This window comes from Micromys minutus (genome assembly GCF_963924665.1).
Source record: "Micromys minutus genome assembly, chromosome: 4".
Classification (NCBI taxonomy): domain Eukaryota; kingdom Metazoa; phylum Chordata; class Mammalia; order Rodentia; family Muridae; genus Micromys; species Micromys minutus.
The window spans coordinates 22,534,012-22,561,320 of NC_137973.1; the positions used below are offsets into that span (position 1 = coordinate 22,534,012).

The 27,309-nt window shown below is 46.4% G+C and overlaps 1 protein-coding gene across 1 annotated transcript in view; it reads left to right on the forward strand.

Moving 5' to 3' along the window:
* The window catches only part of GATB (glutamyl-tRNA amidotransferase subunit B), a gene marked incomplete at its 5' end in the record, with an annotated part of 66,959 nt that extends 39,904 nt beyond the window's left edge, over positions 1 to 27,055 (forward strand). Inside the window, 5 exons of the mRNA XM_080916314.1 lie at positions 1,368 to 1,557; positions 10,787 to 10,920; positions 18,247 to 18,325; positions 25,261 to 25,395; positions 26,638 to 27,055. Coding sequence (XP_080772440.1) covers positions 1,368 to 1,557; positions 10,787 to 10,920; positions 18,247 to 18,325; positions 25,261 to 25,395; positions 26,638 to 26,766 — 667 coding nt within the window. The 3' untranslated portion in view covers positions 26,767 to 27,055. The remainder of the gene's footprint in view (positions 1 to 1,367; positions 1,558 to 10,786; positions 10,921 to 18,246; positions 18,326 to 25,260; positions 25,396 to 26,637) is intronic.
* Positions 27,056 to 27,309: the final 254 nt, after the last annotated feature.

Genomic DNA, 27,309 nt, shown 5'->3' on the forward strand with positions numbered 1-27,309 from the left:
CCTCAGGTGCTGCTATTTCATTGTCAAGAGAAGCAATCAGGGGCCACTAGTTCATCGGGAGAGTACTCGTTTTCATGGAAGAGGTTCCTAAACTACGAGGGCTATTGTGTAACAGAAGATGTTCACGTAAAACACATAATAAAGATAGGCTTAATATAAATTGAACCTTTTACTTTTTCTCATAGAGTTCAGCAGATTACAAAGATGGAAGCTTTAACAATAAAGTTGTTGAAATTCACTTTCCTTTGTGAAGTATGATATATCTTCATTGCCAAACCTTTGTCATGTGCCTATAAAAGGCAGAGACGTTTTATTATAGGGTTCAGGCTGTTCTACAAGACGTCATTACTCACCCATGTGGCCACTCCCTGTAATTTCTTACTGAGCATGGAGTTTACCTTTTAACCCAGGCATTGGCTTCTGCTAGAGCCCCCCAATTAGATGGAAGTGGGTCTCAAGCAGCCTCCGTTTGAGTTCTCCCTTGCTTTCAGAGGACAGACTGGCTTTATCTGAGACTTGGTACCATGTTTAGGAATTACCTGCACCTCTAATCTAGTTCCTGTCTGCATTTGTTGAACACTACCCTGTTTTCACACAAAGGCTCTTTATCCTTGGCTCTTGTGGGTAGAGGGAAAACAGTGCTGGTACAGATCAGAGGGTGTTTCATAGTACGGTTCATGCAGCACTATAGCCCGTCTGCTTAGTAACAGCTGACTGTGTAGGGCAGTGTTGACTGGGGAGTGTTGAAGTTGTTGCCTGCTTCCTCCAAGTCTCCCATCACTCCTTTCATGCCCTTCACTGCACAGCGAGCCCACTTTGCTGCATACTTGTCACTGAGTCCATAGTTTACATTGGGGTTCCTCCACTCACTGCTATACGTTCTGTGCGTGTGTCCAGTGGCAGCAACTGGCCATTCCACAGAACAGGCTCACTGCCCCCCCCCCCCCAGCTTCCATACTTCATTTAGGCAAAGTCCATTCTGCCTCCTGCTTCTCAAGAGCTCTGCCCTTTTTCCCCCTTTGACTTCTCATTTACTCCAGTGTATCGCTGAAATAGAAATCTTACAGTGGCAGAAAGTCATCTTCCTCACAAGTAATTACTCTCTGGTCTGTCAGCTTCTAGCCCCTCTGACACTTTCCTCACTAGTGTAGACCAGAATGTGGCTCAGTACCCTGTTACTCTTTCTCCCATCTTTGTTCTGTAACCTTGAAGAATGCGTTTGCTGTGGTCTTTCACGGGGGCATTTAGAAACCTTTGCACGCATCATGACTCTGTACCCCGCACAAGAGCATTCATGTCATTGTTAGATGTGTGGTTCTGTTCAGTCCAGACACGCAGAATCAGATCCATCTGTTCTCTTTGTTTAGGTTTATGCCAGAGCCTAACCTGCCTCCCTTAGTGCTCTACGATGACACGTGTCTGCCACCAGGTGCAGACTCTCAGCAGGTGATCAATATTGACCAGCTTCGGGACATGCTCCCAGAGCTCCCCAGTGCAACCCGAGACAGGCTTGTGCAGCAGTACGGGATGCTGCCAGAGCACAGCTTCGCATTGCTGGTGAGTGTCCGTTGGATCCAAAATTAACCGTGCACTACCAGGCACATCTCTCCAGTCCTCCAGACTCCGCTGAGGAGGGTAAGGCACCATACCTTACTTGCTGCCCTTGACCGTACATACGTGCCTGCCTCTCAGCTCGGCAGAAAAGCAACCAGAACCTCCTGGTTGCCTGTAAGCCATGGAGACTTGGAAGGAAGTTCAAAGGTTATGGTTGAGCGTGTTTCCATATATCTTCAGGACAAGCAGACAAGCAGCCACCCTCCTTCCCCCAAACAGTGTATGGGGTTTCTAGATGTTTTAATAAGTGTTGAGCCCAGATGCAAAGCCAGAAAACATTTATCCTGTATAAAACGTTGCAAACTTCCTAAACATCTTCATCCTGTGAGGCATGAGGATGTCTCTTTTGGGCTATTAGAGAATCTGATGTCCTTGAGGTAGCTTGAAGATTTTCCTTTTTTTTTTTTTTTTTGGATATCCAGTCCATCAAAGGGGCCGTGACCCCCAGGTTGAGAACTAGCCTAGTCTGATTTCCAGAAAGAATCCACTAAATATGATATTAATAACTCTTGTTGTGGATCAGCCTTGCTCCATAAGAAAGGAGAAAGGACCTCCTAAAATCTTAAAGCACACTGCTATTTCACTCCCTTGAACAGCAACTCTTGAGATTGCCATACTTGGCCCCTGGAGTGTGTTTGCCTCACTTTGCTGGATAAACTCTGTAAGGTTATGTCTGTGCCCTAGTCCTCTCTGGGTCCAGTTGCAGCAGGCCTTGAATAAATGCTATCAAGGACAATACTGAATGAGTGAATCTGTGTGAATAGTTTATGGACCTGTTGAGGGAAAATTATTTCTCCAAGGTAGCAGGCATTGTGTGTGGGAGGTGAGGCAAAATTGTTTAAATTGTTTACCCCCTTCATAGTGTTTGTTTATCCCTGACACTTGGCTTATCAGCTCTCAGGGAGATTGCAGTAGATGAATCGAGTGTGGGAGTCCAGAGGAGATGTTGAACAAGATGTTGAACATACCAAGGAGGAGGTGGTTTTTATCTTTACATTTTTAAGATTTGTTTTCTTTAGTACATTTAAGACATAATATTTATATATGGAAGATATGGAAGATGATGTATTAGGTGAATGAAAAAAAAAAAAGGTCTTGTCCTTGAGATTTCCAGGATGGATGAGAATACAAGACTGGAACAGACAGAGAATGATTCAGACAAATTGTTTCTCGAAATTAGGCAGCCTGAGCCCTTTATGACTCCATAATCGTTGGAAGCTGAGTTACTCATAACATTCCCGAAAATGATTTGTTCATGTTTTCTGCCTTCATCAGAAGCACAACAGATTGCTGAGAAGGGCAGATGCAGAAATCTAATGAACCATCTTTCAATTTAAAGCGTGCCCAGGAGTATTCATTAAATAAATGGCGTGGTAGAGGTGTGCTCTCTGGGCTCTGCTCTGGCGCACAGGGCCTTCAGAATTCTTATTTAATTAAGGAGTGTGAGCGTACTACCCCATTACCCCACCACACACACACACACACACACACCCCACATAGAAAAATAATTTCAGAGTTTAACTCACTTTTAATTTATTTTGCTGTTTTCTTGTGTAGTAAACACTGTATTATGTTTTGTTAGTGTTATCTTTGATGTTTACAGAATTCTTGCTACTACCCCTTAGCGTGTACTGTCTTATCAGGCACATAGGTCTTCATTGTCTGCATGAATAGGATACCATTGCATTGCACATAAGAATCCCATATTCAGATCTTGCCCTGCTGACGACTTCAAGTTACTAAGCTAACCTTGTTCCCATCTTAGTCAAATTGCCGTACTCCCTGATTTCCTTTGTAAAGATTGCTGTAGAAATGCAGAGGCTGAGGTCTGGGGATTAGGGTTGTGGAAAAGCAGAGATTCTGAGAGTAGAGCAAGACCTTCTGTGAGTCAGTGGGTGCTGGGGAAACTTTTGAGTTATTAGAGTCACATGAATGTACTTTTTTTTAGCAAAATGATTCTAGGCTGATTTTCACGGGAACATTACTTCCTAACCTGAGTGTCTTTTTTCAGTCGGGAACACAAATGGTAGCCATGTGCCTGTGCAACTTGTTTAAATGCAGCTTACTTACAGCATGCTGGCATTTACCAGATTTGCTTCAGACAGTCCCTAAGGCAGATGTAGTGGCTCTCCTGTCACAGTGAGGAAGCATAACCTTTCTGCTTAAGGAACTTTCATACTCATATTGGACCACGCTTTATGTTTCTGAGCTCCACTTCCTGCTTACACGCACGATATGCTGCCATGCCAGGTGGAAATAATATTCTTTAGGTAATGACTGGTCTTGATTGCCTTTGTTTCACTAGTGGAGGAAATTGAGCTTTTACTTTTGCTAAAACTTAATGCTTTATACATGTCCATGATTGTTTATGATGCTCAGTCAGAAAGTATAGGCTTATTGAAAGCTTCTAGTCACTCTTGTTGGTATCAGAGATGCCAGACATTCCCATAAATAAACATAAAATGTTGCTTCCTACATTCTGGGAAAATCAGTTATAGTTATAATAAAAAATGAACAGCGCAAATCATGCCAATTTTCCAAGTGGAAAAATTAGGGAGATAACATGAGCTGTCCTCTGCATCTTCATTTATTTTGTTTCTTAAATTTTTGCTGGAGGTACATGGGTCCTTCGGTCTGAGTCATTGAGACTTGCTCCTACCTGGGGCAGTCGGTAGGGCTTGTGGGGCTGCCTGCGGCCGTGTGTCCTGGAGCCTGGCTTATAGCAGGCACCTAGGCAGGCCGTGCTGGGTGCTCCGCTCATGGCTGCTGTAGAGGAGCAGCAGGTGCAGCAGGCCTAGGTGGGGCTTGTGTCCTGTCCCAGTGTACAGACTTCACCTAGGCCTCCTACTCTTCACGCTCTGTGTAGTCTCGCCCAGCTGAACTTCTCAAATCTGATGCAGGCAGTCAGGGCTCCCTCCTTCCCAGCTGGAAGAGGAGAGGATGACTCACACCCCACAGATGGACCTATACAGCAGAATCTTCCTTGGATCTGAAAAGGATTCCAAAGAGAATTGAGTGGACTTCTGGAGTGTGCTTCCAGGGAAAGGAGTGTTAGTATCAGGCAACATACAAATATGGCTTAGTGAGGGCCGTGCTAAGCAGAAGTTTATAAAAATCCAGCCTGACCCCATGACCCTGTAGAAAAACAAGATATTATGCTCGCCTATCCTCTAGTTAGTAACCTGGGCCACCCTTTGTGTGAGTCAGGCTCTGTGTTCAGCCTCCAGACTTGTCACCTCATGTGGACAGCTTCATTTTCTCCATGGGAGGTAATGATCCTTAGATTCTGACATCATAGAAAAGGTTAAGATGTCTCCCAAGGACAAAGAAACAGGAAGTATCAGTTGGTTGTTGAATGAACTGTTTTTGAAGCTTTTACTTTAGGTCTCATGTAAGTTAGAAAGAGGCTGGTTTGCTTTGTGCCCATGAAACAGTGCCCATGCCAAATCTCTGAGTGTCCTGCACATGGTTTGCTGTCCATCTGAAACCACAGTGACTGGTTTTAGCCTGCCCATGCTCCCATGGCGCAGAATCGTCATCTTTGATCTACTGCTGAAAACACATCCATGCGGTCAACATTGTAGCAGGCCATATTTCAGCTCCTTGCAACTCTTTATTTTAAAAATTGCATCTGGGATTTCCAGCTTAAGGGTGCTTTGCAATTAATCCATTCTCGGGGGTGGGGGAAATACCAAAATTTTCTTCTTGTAAAGGAGAACAAAAGAGATAGATTTTTTCACTCTACTGCAGAAACACAGCTTCATTCCTCTCAGAAGGACATAACAAGGGGACCTCTGAGAGAGGGTGATGGGGCTCCAGGGCATGTGATCCTTTTTGTTTGCCTGCTGATGAGAAAGTTGAAGGAGTGGGGGAATCCTAGTGCCAGCTCGGTGACCCTGAGAGGCCTATGTCAGTCTCACACTTGCTTTCCTGTTTGTGGAGTAATATATCGGGGCATACAGAAGACTTGATGTCAGGTTTCAAACAAGCTTGGAGATACTGTATCTATACTGCTCTATACGGCCTTCATGCTCCTACCGAGTGACCTAGGTTCTCTTGGGTTGGACTAGTTGAAATGTGTCTGTAGCCAGAATTGATTTCTCAGCAGCACACTTTGTGGGATCCATTCTTGCAGCTGCAGTTCTTGCTGTCATTCTGCTGCCTGCATTTATTACCTTGATTATTTGTATCTGATTAAGGGAAATGTGTGTTTCCAACTGATTTTCTGCAAATTCTCTCCTAAAATAAACACATCTCCAAGAACCAAAGTAAGTTTTACATCAGTCTAAAGGCACCGTACAAAGAGCCTATGTTCAGATTAGGATGTGTGCTTCCGGGCTTTGCTGGGAACACGGTGTGAGTGAGTGTTGAGAGTCTTGCTCAGGTTTTAGATACCCTCACTCCCTCACACTGGGTAAGAGTTGTGAGGACTAGGAGAGAAGGCAACTACAGTTGTCTGAAGAGCATACCCAGGGCTCATGGACCTGATTTGGTGCTTCCATGGACCCTTATGCATTCAGCTGAGCAGTGGCTCAGGGTTCTCTGGCTTTCTTCTGTCTTCCCAGGTAAGTCCTCACACTGCCAGGTCACTAGTTTTCCCACTCACAGGGCTTTTACCGAAGATTGTCACCCCAGAGACAAGCATACTTGAATCATAGACCTGAGGCACCTACTGGAATGGACTGAACATTCTAGTCCCTCATTTTGCAGTATAGTTTCTACTTTCTGACCTAAAAGCATTGCTAGTGTAGCCGGTTTCACTTCATCTCTACCTCAGACACTAACATTCTCAAGTCTGTGAGTTACAAAGCCATTGGAGTTTTGTTTTTCTCACTTTATAAGAATGACCAGGGCTACTGGTACAATAAAGGCACACCACAGCTTTGTGAATATACAGATGATAGGCCCCTTAAACATCTGCACAAGATGTTCAGAGTTGTGCTCCTCACGCCCTTGTTACCAGAGGCCCAAAATCTGCTTTGAACTTCACAAAGTGCCACATAGTGACATGTTAGATCCTTAGATAGTTGAAGCAACCATGGCTGCTCATGTACAGTAGTAGGTGTCACATCAGACTTACCTGCAGTAATCGAGTATGCCTAATATACCCACTAATGAAAGAGAATGGGTTTGTCTCATCTTACCAGGAGGAACTTAAAATAGTGCAGCCTCAGAGCCTTCATGAACACATCATCTCTCTAGTTGAGGGAGAAGGTGTTGCTGAAGAGAAGCACATAGGGTCTCTAGCCACCCATTGTCCTCTGGAGACCAGGGTAGCATGGATGTGCCACTGTCTTCCTTCCTGACCTGAAGACAGATGTGTGTCATGCCACATGGCCTGGGACTACCTTGGCAAAGGAATATGGTAAACTTTCTGCTTTCTTCTTCTAGTTTCTAAGGTAACTGATTGGGATAATCTGTGACATCTTTAATATGTCAGGAACTTGTGAATAGCTGGCAGACACAAAATAATAGAAGTTCTGGGAACATCTGTTCTGTGGACGAGGCTCACATTGTGCCTCATTTTCAGTCCCCAGAAAGGCAACAGACAGTGTCACAGAGGTGGAGAGCTCAGCTGCAGAGCCCTGCTGCTGGCTGGCTGGGTAGCCTCTAGCCCAGGAGTGCCTCTGTGCCCTCACCTGCAGAAGCCCCGATCACAGGCTTATAGGACTAACAGGAAGTATGAGCCTGAGGGTACCAGCCATATGCAGATGCCCGCAGGAGCTGCTGCTGTCCGTGTCACACAGGTGCAGTAGTTGTATCTCACCTAATCTGTATTCTTAAGGTTTGAGTTGGGAAATTCAGAAATAAAACAATTTATTGGTTAAAAAAACCTCTAGTATGTTTTATTTTCTGTTTTGTGGTTGGTAGTCTCTTACTGTACCTAATTTATAAATTAAGCATCATGGGTATGCATATGTATGGAAACTTTTAGGGTTTAGCAGTCTCTGAGCTTTCAGACATCCCTGCTGGTCTTGGAATCTGACTACCATGAACTGCAGCACAGATACCATATTTAGTAAGTGCTCTTGAGAGCCCTTGGCCAGCCTTGAATTGCTAATCCAAGGTCCCAAAAGGTGGCTAAGGGCACTCCCTGTCACTTGAGCAGCTGTTGCTCTGCTAGTGTCTCCTGGGCTTTTTTCCTGAGTACCACTGGGCAGCTGTCTGTATCAGTCTCAATCTACCAGCCTCATTTCTAGACCAGAATCATGATCACAGAATATGTGACTTTACGCCCTCATCCTGTTTCATCTGAATGGTCTTCCAGCATTTTATCATCTCTAAGGTAGACTACAAGAAGCAGTGTAGGAGCATATTGCTTCCAGGGCTCGGTACAGGGGTCAACTGGTGCTTCTCCCAGAACAAGCAGTGCGGGCGAGGTTGCTCCTCCGTTTTGCCTCTCAGCAGCATTGGTTAGCTGGCCAGTCCATTAGTAAGTGAGGGTTTATGTAGCACCTAAGCGGCTGACCAAGGTTGGCTCTGTGTGTAATTGAATGCTTTGAGAAATGAGATTTAAAAGAGGCAAAGATGCTTTTCAGCTGAAGATTGCCCGGTAGCATGCATAGGGCAGGATCTATGGTCCTTGCTGCTTTAGACATCTCTGAAGCAACACTTGGAGTCATAGCAGCCGGGAGGCTTGACTGTGTGGCTGAATTTTGGATGGAGTGGGGCCTGTTGTTTGGGAGAAGATATTAAAGGCCTAATGCAGTGGCCTTGCTGCACCATTCTCAGTAGGATTTTTATGTAAGAGAATTACCAGTCCACTGTTTTCCTCACCAAACCAGATGGCAGAGCTGCCACATTCATCGGAGATTTCAGAGATCTGTTCCAAGCTTATTACTGTTTGCCAATCTCATGGATCTAAGAAAACTGTAAGAAGCAGCAGATGTGTGTATGTGCGTGTGTGTGCGTGTGTGTGTTCTCCTTAGAAAGTGGACCCGGGCTCTGCAGAGCAGAGCAGAGCAGGCAGTCCCTGAGCTCCTCTAATTGATCAGTCATTCTTCAGGCATGGCAGCTGCAGCAGCCTCGGCCTCACTCCCTGTAGCTCACTCTGTTACCATCGCTAGTTCCACATCGGCTTTAAATTGTGCACTGAAACCCTGTATCCCCAGTGAAGTCGAGTTCCAGCTCAGAGAGGCTTCATCACAGCACTGGCATGAGAAGACAAACAGAAATCTGACTTGCAGGGCTATCCATCCAATAATAAAACCACCCAAGGGTAAAGGAGAAGATATCCATCACATCCCAGCCACTCAGCCAAGCTGTCAAGCATTAGTGCAGTTTTTCTAGGTAGGGTTTGGAAAACTTTCCTTGCAAAGCAGCAAGGTCTTCTGACAGATCATCCTTCCAGTGGGCCAGCCTGTCTGAGTAGGAATAGGAAGGGTTCTGCCTGCCACATAGCCCTTTCTTTCCTCCCCAGTGACTTGTGAACCAGTGGAGAAGTTTGAAGACTTTCCAGAAGTTAAGCAACACATCTTCAAGTTACCTGGGTTGCCTTTATCTGTAGTTAGGTTTGGGCTGCTGAGCAGAATAGCAGTGGCTTAAAAGGAGATGCAAGCAGTGATTGTGGGATGTTCCGCAGGCCTGTCACCAGAGCCGTGTTGATGCTTTTTGTTGTGCAATGTCTACTGCAGCAGCTATACACGGATGTACATATTAAAACTTCAACAGGAGCTAAAGTTTAAGTGCACTTTTGTTAGTATGTCTCACTTCTTAGTGTCTTGTTTTTCTAGAACGTTCGTTTGCTTAATGAAGGATTCTAAGGGGAAAAGGTTGTGAGTTTAGCTGAACATAAGAATATTTCAAGAATAATATTGTACAATTTGAATTTCAGTGTGTAAGGAAAATATGCTGCTTAAAAAGCATGCTTTCTGGAGATGAGAGAGACTGCTCAGTGGGTGAAAGTGCACTCTGCTCTTGCAGAAGCCCACAGCCCTCATTCGAACAGCCACCCATGTGTTACTCCAGCTCTAGGGGATACATTGCCTCTGGCCTCCCTGGACACCTGCATTCACATGCCCCTCCACACACACACACACACACACACACACACACACACACACACACACAGAGAGAGAGAGAGAGAGAGAGAGAGAGAGAGAGAGAGAGAGAACCTTTTGAACATACCATCTGTATTTGGAGGCTTAAATCCCTATTACAAATAGGACAGACGTTTATTTTTCTTACAGAAGTACTAGGGCTAGCCCAGTCACTCTGAGTTGATGAGTAGCTACAGTAGACAACTTTGGCTGCTCTCATACATAATTGTGGCAGTCGCTAGTACTTAAAGGTGAGCATGGTACTACAGAAGATGAGTGCTCACATGTGATTTATAGTGGGCACATGGTGGCAGGAGACCCCGATGCTATCCACTGGCTCTTACCAAGAGTCTTCTGTGGCTAGAACCTACATGGCTGTACTTTACAGAGTGAGCCTGAGGAGCATGGCCCTAGCTCATGCAGCGGGCCAGAGCAGGGCAAGCAGCAGAGCTGGGAGACACGTCTACTCATTAGACCAACCCAGTGAATAGCTGGTGGGGCAAAGGTGAGGTGAGGCCACCACTCCAAGCTTGTCTCAGAAGTCAGAGGTTTCCTCCACTCACTGTGTGGCTAGTCTCACTGGGTCACACATACACATCTTCTTGCTTGGTTTGGAGCAGTCTAGCACCATTGCCTACCTCAGGACAATGAAGAATGCTGGTGGCTATGCTCCATTTGTTATCTCCTTTGCAAGTGGTCACCAGGACATCTGGGAGGGGACAGGATAGAAGAAAGGACATCAAAGTCAAGCCATGCAAGCCTACTTCACCACCCAGGGCTTTGGCTGGCAGAGCCTGAATGGTGGGCAAGTGTGGATAATAAATTTCACCATCCTTCCTCCCGCACATGGAGGTAGGCACCCTGACGTATATGTGTATTCCCTTTCAAATATGCTTGTACGGATTCTGAGTGGCAGTAGAAGCATCTTTATGTCTGCTGAAAATGAACAGACTGCTTTAGCGACAGCTCAGTGTTTCAGAAAGGAAGAGTAGCTGTCTTGTGGAGACAGAAGGCAGTGGTTTCCAACTGCCTTCCGAATGCGGGTCTTTCAATTCAGGGAGGAGATGTATGTGTGGGTACGTATGTACGTACATATGCACACACTCACATATACTTTTTTTTTTTTTTAACAGAATGAAGTTGGCTTACTGGAGTTCTTCCAGAATGTGATAAAAGAAACTAGGGCAGAGCCAAAAAAGGTGACTAACTGGGTCCTGAACACTTTGCTGCGCTATTTAAAGCAACAGAACCTTGCAGTCAGTGAGAGGTGAGTGAGGTCTGGGATTTCTTTTTTTCTGTATCAGGAACTTTGTGTCCAGAGGCAATTGAATTAGGACAGGGTGAATTTTTTGCTCTGTCTGTTCTCCCTCAGGGTCCCCTAACAAGAAGACAAACATCCCCTTTGAGTTCCACATTCTAAAAATAGCACCCAGCCCATCTGGGAGTGCACTGTGCTCAGAGCCCTGACAGTATACCGTCTGCACACTGTGCCATGCCTGAGTGGCCTGAGGATGAACAAGACAAGGGATTGGCTCACTTGTGGCTTTCACAGACCCATAGGACAGCCACTTTCCTCAGGCTGATCCTGTGCTAGAGGCTTGCACATGGCACTGTAAAGCACACAACTCAGGTCTGTGTGTGACACTGGGAAATCACCCTAGACATTCCTTAGGAAATGATTCAAGACCCAAGACCTGAAGAACTTTGGGGTTGCTGAGTAAATGGGGTTGTGGGTTATAAACACCTAGAAGTTCCATGATCAAACAAGTAGCCAGTCACATGAGCTCTGAAAACCCAAAGGCTCTGGTGTGCTGAGGTGGGCAGGTGACAGGCTGGAGAGATGACCAGGTGCCACCTGGAGAATCAGAGGTCCACTCCAATTTCATACTGGAGGATTATGGTTTATATCATTATATTAATAGCTTAGGCACTGACAACAAAGTGTCCTGGAGGAGTTCCTTATCTCCCATAGTTCTACAGGCTGAGAGTAGCAGTGATGGTGCTGGCTGTCCTGTTACTTGCTGGACCTCAGATGGCCATCAGCTTGCTGTATTGTCACATGGTAGGGTGTTGGGGAGAGAGAGGACATTCTCTGGTACCTCAGATTCCTAATCCCGTCCTGGAGCCCGCCCTCATGACTTCATCTAACCGCAGTCACTTGATGAAGATTCTTCCTCATACCATCACATCAGATGGTTACAACCTCGGCATGTGTGTTGTCAGTGTGGGTACAATTCAGTCCTCAGTAAAGTCAGAGAGTGGTCAGCTTGGCAACGGGGAGCATCTCCCGAGACTGCAGATGAGCAGTGCTCTTGATCTAGATGGCAGTGGCCTGGCTGAAATGAGGTATCCCAAGAAGGGGCATTCTCTCACACACTCGCGGCTTCTCCGTTTCTTACTTGGGTACCACAGTGACATAATGGCTGTCTTTTGAGGTCTGGTAGGAGCTGAAGGAAAGTGAAGACATTGTCTGGGAAGGATGATGAGCTGCTGGTAACACAGACACCAAGTGGGGTGTGCCAACTCAACTTATAGAAGAAAGTATTTAATTGAGGCTTGCTTGCAGTTTCAGAGGATGAGCCCATGGTTGTCATATTGGGAAACAAGGCAGCAGGCAGGTATGGTGCTGGAGCAGTAGCTGAGAGCTCACATCTGATCTGCAAGGCAGAGACAGTGAGTAAGACTTTGGAAACCTCAAAGCCCACACCCAGTGGTAGTTCATTGAACAAGACCACCTGCTAACAGTTCCTAAAAATGATACTAACTGGGAACCAAACATCAAGATATGAATTTGGGGTCATTGCCATTCAAACCACCACAGACCTAAAAATAGGTAAATGAGCACACCCAAGTGAGCAACGGCCATAATATGAAGACTGGGTGAGAGGGTTTCATTATGGCAGCTAGGAAGATGGGAAGGCCCTGTTAAGGTCTTCATGGCAGGGGAGGCTAGGCCAGTAGGTATGACATTACCTCAGCACATCCCATTAGGCACTGTGGCCCGAACTCCCACAGCATCCTTTGCTTTTCTTTCTCTCAAACATTTTCCCCAGGTCTAAACTTGCACTTCAGAAACTCCACACCTTACACCTGGCCTAGTAAGAGCCCAGAGTCAGGAGAAGGACAGGAGAAAATGTGTGGTCAGAGGCAAGTGTCTAGGGGTCTGCTTGCTAACTGGACTCATCAGCCCACAAGTCCTTATACCACCCTGAAGACATTCTTGTTGACATAACCGGACTGTATGGTAATGTATGTGTGACACATAAGAAACGGGGAAGAAAGGAAGGACAGGAGACAGCCAGACAACAAGGCTGCTCAGGAACCTCTAATTCACAGACCAGCACAAAAACACTGAGTGGAGAGTCAGCTACTTTGCCTTTCTGTCTTATCTGTTTCCCCCATGTGTAACCTTGCCCTTCAGAAATTCCACAGTTTACACTGAAGTACTGTGGCTGGTGAGGAAGTATGGCAGGTATTGGGGAGAATGTGGAGGCAACACACCTGTACCTCAGCCTTGAAGACTGGAAAGGGTTTTTGGTGAGGGGAGGCCTGAGAGACAGCTTTGGGGATGGAGATGAACTCTGCACACTGGGAAGAGCGGAAGCACAGGGCTCACCGGGTCACCAGTGTATGTACCTGTACAGTGGGGTAGAGAGGAGGTTCACTCACTGGCCCAGCTGTGGATCTGTGTATACAGTGGGGGTGGAGGTAGTCCAGCTCACTCTAGCCAGGAGATCCAAAGAAGGTCCTCAGAAGACAGAGGGCTAGCATTCCCAGAAGCAGAAATCTTATTTGTGAAGCTCCTGAAGGTCTGTCTGTCTTGTGGGGGAACTTTGGTGTCTCTAATTCAGCTCTTCCAATGAGCAGCTACGGCAGCTGAGGCCCTAAGAGATCAGATGACCTTCCTCAGATGGTACAGCAAAGATGACCCAACTCCATTCAGTGTCTTTATGCCTGTTAGTGAGCCCTGACTCCACTTGGTGTCTTTGTACTGGTGTGTGAACTGGAGGTTTCCTGAGCAGCCTTTTGCCTTCCCCCTTCCTCCCTCCCTCCCTCCCCCCTCCCTCCCTCCCCCTCTCCCTCCCTCGTTCCTTTTTTCTTATCTGTGTCACACATACATTACCATACAGTCCGGTTATGTCAAGAATGTCTTCAGGGTGGTATAAGGACCTGTGGGCTGGTGAGTCCAGTTAGCAAGCAGACCCCTAGACACTTGCCTCTGACCACACATTTTCTCCTGTCCTTCTCCTGACTCGCTCTTAATGGGCCAAGTGTAAGGTGTTTACTGGATCCTTAGTAGGCCTTTGGAACAGCCTTTTTAACAGCTTCTGCCATAGCTGAAGGGAGTTAGTGGATTTCGTGATTGTGGACCTCCTGGTGTTTCCTTAGAAGATTCCTAAGCACTAGCATATAGCATGCTCCAAGTTATTCCATTCCAATAAAAGTATATTTGGTCATTTTAAATCATATAAAGTCGAAGCCAGGGACCACACAGTTGAAAGGATTTTTAGCCAGATGTGTGCCTTGCTATGTTTCTGTTGTTCATACAGAGTAGGGACAATCTCAAGCAAAAAGGATTATTTTTGCTCAAGTTCTGATCCAAAGTTGAGTGTCTGTATCTGTTGATGAATGGACTTGCTGACAGAATCCTAATGCCACATCGGACTTTATCACTTGGTGAGACACAAGGAACATGAGGGAGACCAAGCTGGCTTTTTTAGATACCCACTCTCAAAGTAACCCAGTAAATCATCTATGAGGGAAGAGTCCTAATGACCTAAGGTTCCTCATGGTTGATCTTCTAATATCTCATGGAGATTGCACATCAGTGTGAGCTTCCATGGGAATAAACCCTACTCACACAGTAGCCACAGGTTGTGCCAGCCTAACCACAGAGCTAACCATAATGAATGAACCACTTTAGCCACTAGTCTAGTGGTCCTGAGACCGAGAAGGGCCTGGGCAGCAAAGCTAACTGCAGCCCGCTGTGACTCTGGGCAGAACTCCCATCCCCATTTTTTTTTTTTTTTTTTTAGATCTTCATGTATTTTCTATATGGCTTTTCCCAGAAGTTTGTCGTCTTGCTATAGAGCACACACTCTTTTGGTGAGCTTTTGACCTCTGGAAGCACATGAGTAAAGCAGGTAGAGGGACGAGCTGGAAACAGCAGTGGCAGCCCTGGGCTTGCTGCACGTGCCCTCTGCAGGCTGAGGAGAGTCTGGGAGCCAAGGAATTGAGCAGTGAGCTGGCAGGGTGAGGAGGAAAGAAGCAGAACAGGATGCCAAGAACAGGGAGGCCCAAGGGAAGGGCTATTCTTGGGGCTGTATTTGGAGTCTGGGTGTATCCTGAGGGAAAGCAAGGTGCTCAGCAGCTAGTGAGGGTGTGGTTTTTTTCAGAGAAGAGCATCTCTAGTCCTTACCGATGGCCAATAAGTAACAGTTAAATGTAGATTTATTTGTTCGTTTATTTACTTACCAAAGGTACTAAGCTGGTCAGGGGGAGTAGCTGCAGGATCAGTTGAGATGTTTCCCATTAGGGGCGTTGTACAGTGGGGCAAAATGAATGTGGCAGGACAAGGAGGCCAAGCATACCAGGAAGATGGGGAAAGTGATGGTGCAGGGCATGCAGGAGTGATCAGATGTAGTGGGAAAGGAGAGTCTCTGGAAAGCACTTGTCTTTCAGCTGATGTTCTTAGGAAAGAGCTAAGGGCATGCCTGGGAAGGAAACCCTGGAGAAGAGTTTTTAGGAGGAAGGTACCACATGGGGTCCAGAAAATAAGAGAACAAAGGATCAGTGAACAGCCCATGCCCCTGGAGGCCCAGCCTCTGCATCTTTTCCCAGGTCTTTTGCGTCTGCTTTAGCAGAGAGAATATGGTGGCTAGGATGGTGGAGGAGTGAGAAGGGCTGCCATCTCATGGGGGTAGTATCAGTGTCTGCTGTTGGGATCCAAGCTGGAGCTGGAGCTGTAATCCTAAAAGAGCTGTAAGGGACTGACTGAGAGTAGAAGACTTGAAGATCCCCTTCCGCTCTTTCCTGGATACCCTGCCCTCAGAATGATGTGAGGAGAACAGAAGTGTAACCTTGAGATGTCAGTTTTTCTCTCATGGAGACACATTAGCTGTCCAGAATCCCAAGATTATCTGACAGCAGCGAATTAGTAGGCTGTGCTGCTGCCACCTCTGAGCCCGAATTCTGATGGTTTATTTATTTAACTGATGAGGGGTGTCTCTCAGGATCAGTGTGACAGGGACTGATCATTGTCATAGGCTCACAAGTTTAGCCCTGGCATAGCTGCAATTTGCAGTCAGCCTTCCATATCTAGGGTTCAACCAACTGCAGATTGAAAATATCTTTGAAAAATTACGTCAGTAATGAACATGTGCAGACTCTTTTTAAATCAGTATTTCCTAAATAACACATTGTAACAAGTGTTTACATATCATCCGTACCATATTAGATAGGTAATCAAGAAATTATTTCAAACGTAGAGAAGGGTGTGCATAGGTTCTAGATGAAGATTATGCAGCTGTATACAAAGGATATGAGTTCACTGACTTTAGTGTCCATGGGATAGCGTGTTCTGGCTACCAGACACTCGGGTACCAAAGACGTACCAGCCATGTGTGTAGTGTCCGGGTGTCTAAGTTTGTGAGAAGCCCTGAAACACAGGAAGTATTGGCCTGTTGTGTATCATGCATTGTGAGAACAAAAATGTCACTGAGAAATCTCGTCTGCCATTAGGTCAGTTGAGAAATCTGTTTGAAGGGATCTGTAACCAAACTAATCAGTTAAGGTCATGTGATAATTTCTATAAGGCAAAGTACATTCTTAGGTGATCTTATTTTTTTTTTTCTCTGTCTCTTTCTCTCCCCTTCATAGCATCATGGCATAAATTTTTGTGCATGCTCCAAATCAATATTGTTATCCTTGGCAATAGAGTCTTGGGTGTTGGTGATTGAGTCATGAATGTGGAGCCTAAAAAATAAGATTAATACTTTTATACAAGAGTCCTTGTGAGCTAGCTTACCCTTTAACTCATTTGAGGACACATCAAGAAGGTATCAGGAACAAGAAGGCAGGGGGACTCACTAAATACAGGCTCTGTAGTACCTTACCTCCAATGTTCAGCCTTGAGAATTGAAGAATACTGTTTTTGTGTATAAGCGCTTAACTGTGGAAATCTGTTGCAGTACTTCAAATGGAACATGGCACTCAGAGTGCTGACCCCTCTACACGCTCGAGAAACCTCGTGCAAATTCGGTGCTTATGAGTTCCCTACACGGTCCACACATAAGTGGTGGTTGTAGCTTATGGATTGTAGAACATCCAAGCACCCTACATTGTGAAAACTAACTCTTGTTGCCAGTGAAGATGGGAAGGTAGAAAAGACTATTGTTTACTTTCTGTCTTCTGCCTCTCTGCCTTTTAGACTTTAATCAGGATAGTTCATAAACCTTCTGAGTACAAATTTAGTAACCCTAGAAAATCTCCAAGCCCCAATTTCCGCTTGGAATTACCCTTTATCCATATTTAGAATAAATAGTAGTTTACAGGTGATAGACTTCCTTAGACTAAACAGACCCTAATAAGGCACTTAAATTAGAGTGTGCTGAGCTTGAACATTATTGGTTTGGAGTCCACAGAGATTGGACTGGGGATAAGCTATAGTTCACTGCTTATGACATAAAAGTCTCTAAAGAACTGAATAGTGACTGACAGGAACCGAGACTTTATACCAGAGGTTTCAAGTTGTCCTACGTGTTTTGAAGTCCTTATACACTGACACACTTCTGCACTATTATGAAGGGTTTCTGTTTTAACTCACCCCCAATGACTTCAGGTCGCTATCTCATTGTCCTAGTTACTGTGTCGATTAGAAGTAGCTAGACCACGTATTTGTGAAGATGTGCTCTATGACCGTCTTCTCAGTGGTCTGGCCACGTGCCCCTCCTTTGAGTGTGAGTCAGCACACCTGCAGTGGTACCCCCACTTCCTGTGTCACATTACCGTGCATAGTCACATAATAATATGAGTGGAGATATGGGCGTCTCTAGGCCCGCCCATGCTCAGATGTACAAGGACAGTGCATGTAGAAGGCCTGCAAGTGACAGGTAAATGTCCGGTGGACATGGTGTTCCCTTATGGAAAGTCATACAGTGAAAAAGAATTTGTTTGCAGAAAAACATTCAGGAAAGTGGTTTTGTTGGCTGTTTTATTTGAAGTAATTTTTAGGCTGATCTTTTAGTCAAAAAATAATTACTGGATTTTATTTTCCCCTTTCTCTTTGTGGTTCATGAGTTTTGCAGTCACCTCCTTCTTGAACTAATTGCAGTGAGCAGTTGTTTATTGCTGTAGCTGCTGCCAAACAGCTGTTATTGTTGGGTGGCAAAACAAAGAATTTTAAAAAATCACCAGTATGAAAACTCATTATCCTCAAATAAAAAAATAACTAAGTCCCATTAGCCTATCATTTTCATCCTTGGGTTCGGCTGGCTATTTAAGCTTATAGGAATGAGAGTTTGGGTTCTGGTAGCCAGTGGACACCTTGATGATGTAAGATACTGACTTTCTCTTTCTTTCCTGGGGCTACTAGTCCTGTCACACCCTCTGCACTGGCCGAGCTCCTCGACCTGCTGGACAGTAAAGCAATTTCTTCATCAGCAGCTAAGCAGGTATGTGCACGTCCCAGGGGCTCCTATTGCTCCACAGTCCCCTTAACATTCCCTGTCAAACCCCAGTGGCATCACATGGGCATTGCATGACTGAAGGGTTAGGTGCCCATGGGTTTGAATGCTGGAGGATTTCATTTGGCAAAGGTAGAAAGCCAACGATTGCTGCACAGGGATTCGGAATGGGGTTTGCTTTTGGTTTTAGCTTATTGAGAGAACTGTTGTCTGGCTTTGCCCCGAGTGTCTGCCCTAAATGTTGCTGGCCATGTAACCTCCCCCAATGTCATGACCAGGCGGCCACAGTTCTCCTCCTGTCCTGTCTTTACAGCCAGCTCCAAGGCTAGCTTTCTGTCCTAGACCTGTCTTGAACAGCTGAACCTCAGTCACAGGTCGGGTCAGCCTTGTGTGCTTCAGAGATGATATATTTTACATGCACAATTAGGTGTGGGGATGCAGGGAAAGGAGCATCATATAAAGTTGCTACCTACCTCTCTCACCACCCCCACTAACAGAGCTCGGTGGGTGAGAGAGTCCTAGAATTGAAAAACTACAGATGAAGAACACCTAGGGCCGCCTCATCTTAACTGCAGAGACTGCACAGCTGTCAGCGCTTCGGCCAAAAACCTGATGCTCTTTTAATGGTGCCTTTGCATTTAATATTTATACACTCCGACAGCAGTGGCAGGCTACAAAGTAGGCTTTGGGGAAGCGCCTGCTTTTGGTTAATTATGAGACGCCACTGAGCATACTCCAAGCTCTCCACTGTGAAGCTGGACAAGGACTGGAGCAGCTCTGTGAGCTGCCTCGTATGAGGCTGTCAACTACAGGGACCCAGCACTTAGAAAGGGCTTCAGCTTGCGCAGATGTCAGAGGATTACAAATGTTTGTGACAGTGCTCAGCAGCTGTGGAAAGAGTAGATGGTCTGAGGGCAGAAGAACTATATATACATGTAAAAGCAGATGAATCATGGCATTTGAAATGAAAGAAGCAGAAGCCTCCCCCGTCCTTCCTGCTGCCCACCCTCCCCGACAAAAAAACAACCTGACTGCACCACGGAAGATAGTTCAGTGGAGGGAAACTGAGAGGCTGGAAAAGCTGACAGTGGCTTCAGCTGCACAGAGACACGCTTGACTTTATCAACTTCCAGCACGTCTAACGGAGCAGGGTGAATCTTAGCTTCCATGGGGCCTTGAAATGAAAATGAAAACCTGCTCTGCAAAGTGCTTAGTGAATGCTGCTGGGGGAATCTCCTTTAAGGATGGGGCCTGCGGAGCGTGTCTTGTGTATTCTATGCTTAGCTTTCTGTTTATAAGAAAATCATTGCTTTTTCTGAGCAGAAATAATGAATATAGTGTGTATTGATTATAAAGGATTTGAGTGGTCATTCATGGCGATACAAGCCTGTAATGCCAGTACTCAGACTAAGGATCTCAGAGAGAGCCAGAGTTCCAAGTCAGCCTGAACTACATAGTTCATAGCCAGGCTGGGCTAAGAAGACCCTGCTTGCAGCCGACAAACAGACAAAAAACTTCAGTAATTTATTAAATATAGGTCCTCAAATACTACCCTGAAAAATCATTGTCATTTCTATTGGACAGATATCATTCCTGGACTCTACCCACTTATGTTCAAGGGGTGAGGAAAGGAAGGAGGTAAGGCCAGTGACAGCTAGACATCAGCTCAGAGAGATGGAGATTTCAAAAAAGAAGAGGCAGCACTGTGGCTTGTCACTACATGTATAGTTTATTTTACTTACTACCAAGTGTTTCTCAGTATGTTAATAGACCATTCTTCAAAACAATCTCTAACCATCTGTATGTCTGTGGTATCAGTGGTAATGTTCCCTTTCTCATGGTCGTTTGCCCTGTTTGTTTTCTAAGATGGTTTCTCTGTGTATCTCAGGATATCAGCAGACTTACTACCCTGCTGTCTCAGCCTTAGGGTGCTGGGATTTACAGCTTTATGCCACCCACGTGGCTTTTTGATTTTTGTATTTTTTTCTGTAATTGGGTATCACAATGTTGAGAATATACTGATTTATAATTTTTTAATTAAATGATCCCTTAATGATTATGTCACGACCTTTCTTGTCCCATCTTAAGATTTTTGTTTAATTTGTTTGCTTGAAATGCCATTTTCCATCCTTTAGTTTTCAATGTCTGCACAATCTTCATTTGGGAAGTGAGTTTCATGTTGTTGGCGTTTTGTTGGGTCTTGGGTTTCTTTTTTAAATTTATTTAGCCAATCTGTTTTGTTTGTTTGTTTGTTTGTTTTTCAAGACAGAGTTTCTCTGTGTACCCTTGGCTGTCCTGGAACTCACAGAGATCCCCTTGCCTCCGCCTTGCCTCCGCTGGAATTAACGATACACACCACCACCTGGCTCAGTTTGTATAATTTGATTGTAGACTTTAGCTCGCTGTGTCCAGTGTTACTGAATGTATGGACTATTACAAAGTATAGATTTGTGCCTTCCATTCCACTGATTTTCTTGCAGATGAATACTTTTTATTTTTCCTGTTCTTCATCCTTACGTTTGTTGTATTGATAATGTTTGATTCTTATCTATTTCCCGTCTTTTCTAGCTACTCTGCTCATGATAACGAATGATAGTGCCTGTCTTTCCCTTCTGGACACATAATCTCCTCGAGCATCTCTCCTAGGGCTGGCTGTTTTTCACTTATCCTGCAGGGTCTTTGTCTGTCCTTCACTTTGAAGGACAGCTGTGCTAAGAATAATACTCTTATTTGGATTTTTCTTTTTAAGGACTTGGCATTTTCCATTCTGCTTCCTCCTGGCTTATATGGTTTCCAGTGAGAAGTCTGCCGTGATTCTCACGGGGCTTCTTTGGGGTCAGTACTTTCTTGGTTATAATGCTCTGTGGAGATACTTTCTGACCATCTCCATTTAGGACTGTGGCCTCCATACATGGTTCCCGTGGAACTTCTGCCGTTGCTGATCTCAGTGTGCTCCCAGCCTTTGCTTCCCTCCTCAGATCTGCCAACCACACAGACTGCTTATGTTTTCAGGGATTACTTGGTACTGGATAACCAGTCAGGGGCTCGTTCCTGCAGACAACCCCCCTCTCAGCAGTCTTTGACTGTGGATTCTGTCTAGGGGGCACCTGTGTGATTTCCACCTACAGAGTAGCGTGTCTTGGTGTTGCAACTGTTAAGGTCTTGTTTATGCAGCCATACTGTTGGAGTTTTATAGGCGAAGTTTCCCTGTCATTTCTAGGAGATGCAGTTTCGCAACCGTTTTTGGTCTGGCAGTGTTCCCTGAGCCTAGGTGTGGGGGTTGTGTTGTAGACATGTCACTAGGGGCTGAACATCTCCAAGTTAGTTGTGCTTTAATCCTGATCAGCTGTGGTTTTCCGTAATGGTTTCCATCTGTTCCAAAGAGAAGCCTCTTTGATGAGGGTTGAAAGCTACCCTTATCTGCAGGTATGTGCAGTTAGAATGCACTTAGGAATCACACTGGGTTAGTTGAGTACCAGCAGTGGGCTCTCTGTGATTCTTCATTGTGTACACTATAATGTCCTCAGACTTACAGAGATCCTCCTGCCTCTGCCTCCTGAGTGCTAGCTCTGTAGGCACCACCACCATCCCATGTGACTTTGATTACAGTCATGCTCCTGGGTGTGAGGTAGTGTCTCATTGCATAGAGGCGGCTTCTTCAGTTACTAATTAGGTTAAACGTCTTTTTGGACCTTATTGTTATAATTTTTAAATAAAAAGATGTGCTGGGTTGATTTAATGCATTAACAGAGGACTCCAACAATACCTGAAACTGTGACAGAACAAAACTCCTGTTGATTATTGGCACTGCCTCTGACAGTGTGGGCAGACACGGCTCTGTGATTAGATGACCAGGGGGTGAGGAAGCAAGCTGACTGCATGGCTGACCGCTGATAAAGGACGTGCAGGGGCTTCATCCTGTCCAGAGAATGTACTGATCCTCTGGGTTATACTTTGTTATCAATCCCTCTCTCTATCCGCCTCCTGCTGACATTGTTGCCAATTAGTCTGTCCTTTTCCCATGTCACTGCCTCCTCCTCCTAGGTGTCCCAACAGGGCCTTTGAGGCTTATGGCCTTAGTCCCTCGGCACCCTGGGGCCAGGGCAGTAAGTGGTGTCTGGCATGAAGCAGTCCTGTTTTTCAGAAATAGAAACCTGAAGATTGTGTGCCATGATGGGCAACCTCCTGGCCACTGTGGACAAAAGCACCCTGCGGCCTCTTTTAGGAGTGTATTGAAGTGGCAGGTAGCAGTCCTGTCACCTCTCCTCATAAGGACAGGGCCAACTGGGACACAGACTCCAGTGCCATCAGCTTCACAGCAAACCTGCACCTGGTCCTAGGTGGCCCAGGCTCCATCCCAACTGCTGGCCAAGGTACAGCTCAGGGACATAATCCCAGTGTGTTGTGGCTTCTTTATGAAGATGGAAGTGGATGGTCCCATGTCTCCTGAGCATTGTCCACTTAAGTCTTCCAGTGGGACCAGGCAGCGGGGGTCTGTAAAAATGAAAGCCACATTTAACACAGTCCTAGTGCCATTTAAACCAGCTTCCTCTGTGTGCTCTGGAGTGAGTCTTAGAGAAAACACCAGATGCTCTTGAAATGTGTGAATGTTGCAATGTACCATGCACTGATACTGTGTCACATGACTGAAGTCTCTCTATGTGCTTCCATTCTCTGCACACCTCCTCCTGCCCTGCCCCATCAGGGGATATGTTGGGTTTGTACCTTCCTACAGGAACAACCTCTTATAATAGTTGCCTTTGACCCAGAGGGGTGTCCCTTCTCTGTAGGGACATGGCTCCTTCCCTGACATTTCCCTTGAACTGGCTATCCTGTTCTTCCATATCCTGACTCTGAAGTCCAGGGTGAGCAACATCAGGTGAGAGGCCTGTGTGTTTTCATGTACAGTTGGGCAGCAGCTAAGGAGGGTGTAGATTTAGTTCCCTGGGACATAGGCTGCCATTACCCTGTCTGTGGCTCCTGGCTTGTGTCTGTGTCACTGTGCTCCACACCACTGATGTGACTGTACTGCCAGCCCTTCTCCAGAGCAGCAGCCTTGACATTTAGAAGTCCCTGTTCTACTTTCCCTCCAGGTGATATGACCCCAGCACCTACCAGCATTTGACCCTTAGGCCCCAGGCAAGAAAAGACCCCTTTGTCAGCCTGTTCAGAAATGGTTCCCTGACTCAGGAGTGACCCAGTGACCCCAGGATGGGTTGTGAGGATCCAAGAGGGGTGTCTATGTTTGCTAAACAGCTTTGCCTCCTTACCTGGAAGTAACTGCCCTGCAAGTTCTCTGTGACAAGGTCCAGCAGGTAATTCCTGCAGGCTGTTCTAAGCTGAGATTGAGGCTTGTCTTCTCTTCCCATTTTGGATATCTGAACTAGGAACTTTGTGCAGATGACCCTGAAGGATGGGAGTTAACTTCACCAGGTTCTGATAAAAAGAGCTGAGAAACATGAGCTTTGGGCTAATATAAAGCAAGTACATGTGTAGTAGGAAGGGCTGGACACACACACCTCTATTGTCCTCTACCTTGTCCTCAGGCAAGAACCCCCCTGAATCTGCAGCTTTCTAGTCTGACTAGACTACCTGGCCAGCAACCTGGGGAATCCTCTTGTCCCCAACTGTCCAGTGATGGGACCAACTCAGGTCCCCCTACTTGCAGATCAAGCTCTGTACCCCATAGTCTTAGCTAAGCAAAGTAAACCAGGGATAGAGTAGGAAGCTCCTCAGACTAAGCACACTGATGGGGTTCACTTGATGGGGACACTCATGAACAGAGTCCTTACCGTTTTCCACCCCTTCTTGTACCTCTTTCCTGGTCAGGTTTATTTTCTCGTGAATAGGTTTGAAGATCTGTGTTCCACATTTTTCCCAGACATCTTATAAATGTTGTTTGAAAGCATGTGGTTTACATTTCTTCTGCTTCTCCTGGGCCATCAGGACCAGGTGGAGGTGGCTAGAGAGGCACCCATGAAGCACCCACAGTGGAACTCTCAGATGCACCCTGGGCCGGGTGGTACAGGTGTCTGAGCAGCTGAACAGAGGCATGGTGCCTCTTAGGTCATGATGCACATTCCTGACTTGTTTTCTGTTCTTATGGGGATCGTTGGGGGAGAGGACTTAATCCTGCTGGTACCCAGAGCATCTCCTCCTCTTCACTTGCTGGTTCCTGAAGTGAGGGCTGCATAGTGACTCCATGGAGACATGTGTCATAGCTGCAGACTGAGGGAGGAAACCAACCACAGCAGCAAATGCCTTCCACAACTGGCCTTTTCCCTGAATTTGACTCCTTTGGAGATTTGTTGTTGTTATTAAGTAGAAAAATAAGTAGACCGTTGACAGATAATTATTTTAGTCAGATTGGGCTCAGCTCTCCCAGTAGGACGTGAGGAAGGGAGGCCAGAGCCTGTGAGCTGTGGTTTGGTTTTGGTGGTTTTCTATTTTATGTCTTCATTCTGGGGTTACTTGATGGCCTCCTTCAGGCTGGCTTTCTAGCAGGCTGCTCTGGCCTGTACATGCAGTGGTTCCCTCCTGCTTCGTGTGTGGCCTATCCTTTATAAAATGTCACCTCCATTAATTAGTTCAGTGGACTCAAGCTAGATCTACCACAATTCCTCAATGAGGAGGACAGGCTGCCTAGCGTGAGTCAGCAAGTGGGGCCACCTGGCTGACCTGAGTCCTCATCCTCTACCCGAGAGGAGCCAGCTAACCCCTGGAAGAGATTTGATTTGCTGAAGGGAGGTGTTCCCAGCTCTCTGGGAAATTATGGGAGAGATGGTGGCTTCTTCCTTGGCCAGGCCATGCGTGTAGGTGCTAATTGGATCTGTAGCTCCCTCCCGTCCTCCACATCACCGCAGAAGCACAAGGAGGTGGCAGAAGCATGGGTCTTTGCTATCCTCTCTCCCTGTCTTCTGCAGGTGTTTGAGAAGCTATGGCAGGGGGAGGGGAAGACAGCAGCACAGATCGTGTCAGAACAGCAGCTGGAGCTGATGCAGGATGAAGAGGCCCTGGAAGAGCTCTGCCAGGCCACCATAGACGGACACCCCCAAGTGGTGAGTGAGGGCAGCTTGACACCTGTCAGTTTGTGCTGCAGCCTCAGACCCTTCCTCAGGAAGGCTGTCCCAGCCCATTGGTTCCTACTTACACATCAGTGGTTGAATGTTCAGGACATTAACTACTGACATGAATTGCACAGCTGCATGTTCCTGTGAGGCAAATCCTTTGCTGGTGTGTGCTCTGTGGAGTCAGTTTAAGGGGTGTGGTCAAGTATCTAAGCTCAAGCTTTAACCTGAGGGTCTGTGGCTCTCTTCCGAGTTTCATTTACATTCTTTGTGGCCACCTCTCCTTCAGCTGTGAGGAAGGGAAGGACTGGAAATGCTTCAGTTTTATGGCCTTTGAGAGGAGGGAAAATGCAGAGAGGAAAATGATCTGTAAATTACAGAGAAAATCCTTTGACAGAAACATGGCTGAAAACCAAGTCATTTCATGTTCTTAGCATAGCACAAGGTAGAATAACCATGCCAAGTTGCAGGGCTCCCTTCCTCTCACCTCACCCCAGGTCTAATCATATTGTCCTGAGAGCTCTTTTTCAGTGGGGAAGAAATTGCTAGTATCTCTTTGAGAACAGTGCACACCCACCCATCAGTGTGCAGAGACACTGAGGCTCTGTGGAGAGCCCTTGATAAGGAGAGTGAGCCCACAGCAGCCTCCATCTTCTCGTCCCATCTGCCCTGACTGATAAGAACACACTTGGTTTCCGAGTTGTCCTGCGGCACTCAAGACACTAACTGCCAATCAGCACTTGCAGAGGGAGGCCAGCACCCGGTTATGTGATGGTGCTCAGCCCAACCGCCTTTACCACCCCCTTACCTGCTGAGCCCTCCCTGAGTAAGCTGCTATCCTAAAAGGTTTGTTTTCTAAAGAGCAGTTCTAGTTGGCAGGGAGCAAGGGTGTCTGCCAAACAGCACTAGAGAACTGGAGAGGTACCCCTGCCTGATTTGCTGGGATGTTTAGAATCACAGAGATGGTCCCCTGTGGCTGCTTCCTTGTGGCCCCAGAGGAGAGTGTTCTGGTTCCCGAATCCCAGTGTTGCTGGCCGTCAGTGTCACGTGTGACCCGTCACTGTCCCCTTGCTCATTTTAACCAGGAGACAGAGAAGCCAAATCCCCTTTGATCTTCCCCCGTTTCACAGCTTTCATGAAGGGAAGAAAGAACTGGATTGAGTTTGCAGCAGTGGGACCTGAGGATTCCTGGTAGGAGTCTCTTCACTTTCACCTCCTAACTCGTCCTTACAGGTCATGGATGTGAAGAGAAAGAACCCCAAAGCTATAAATAAGCTCATCGGGTTGGTCCGGAAAGCAAGCCTAAGCAGAGCAGACCCCACTCTGATAAAGGAGATATTGGAGAAGAAGCTGTCATTGTGAGACGTGTGGGGTCCCCTGCCGGAGGGAGGACAGCGTGGCTGAGAAGTGGGGCCTGTGAGAGCTGCCGTTCATGTGCAGCTCAGGTTGTATCTCTTAGTCCCTAGCCAAGCAACACCTGTGTGTGTGTGTGTCTGTGTGCTCTGAGACCCCATGGCCTGACAGGCGGCCATCATGGAAGACCAGCAGACTGAGCATCGGCCTCACTCTCTGGAAATGGCTCCATGATGCTGGCAGCAGTGACTAAAGAAATTGTAATTCTAAACAGAATAAAGTTCATGTTTCCACCTCAGATGCCCTGGATGCTTCCTAGAGCCAAGTGCTCCCAAAACAGTGCTCCCCACGCAGTGCTCCCCAAACAGTGCTCCCCACCAAGCGTGGTGGCAGCATGAGCATAGTGTTCAGACTGAACGTGGGCAGGGGAAGATAAAAGATGAAAACAAAGAAAGAAACTGAACCTGTTGTTCAAGCAAGGGAGGGTCCGGCACCCACCTGCCAGTGTAGGCACTACACCGCTCAGCTCCCAGTGAATTAAGGTGGCACACA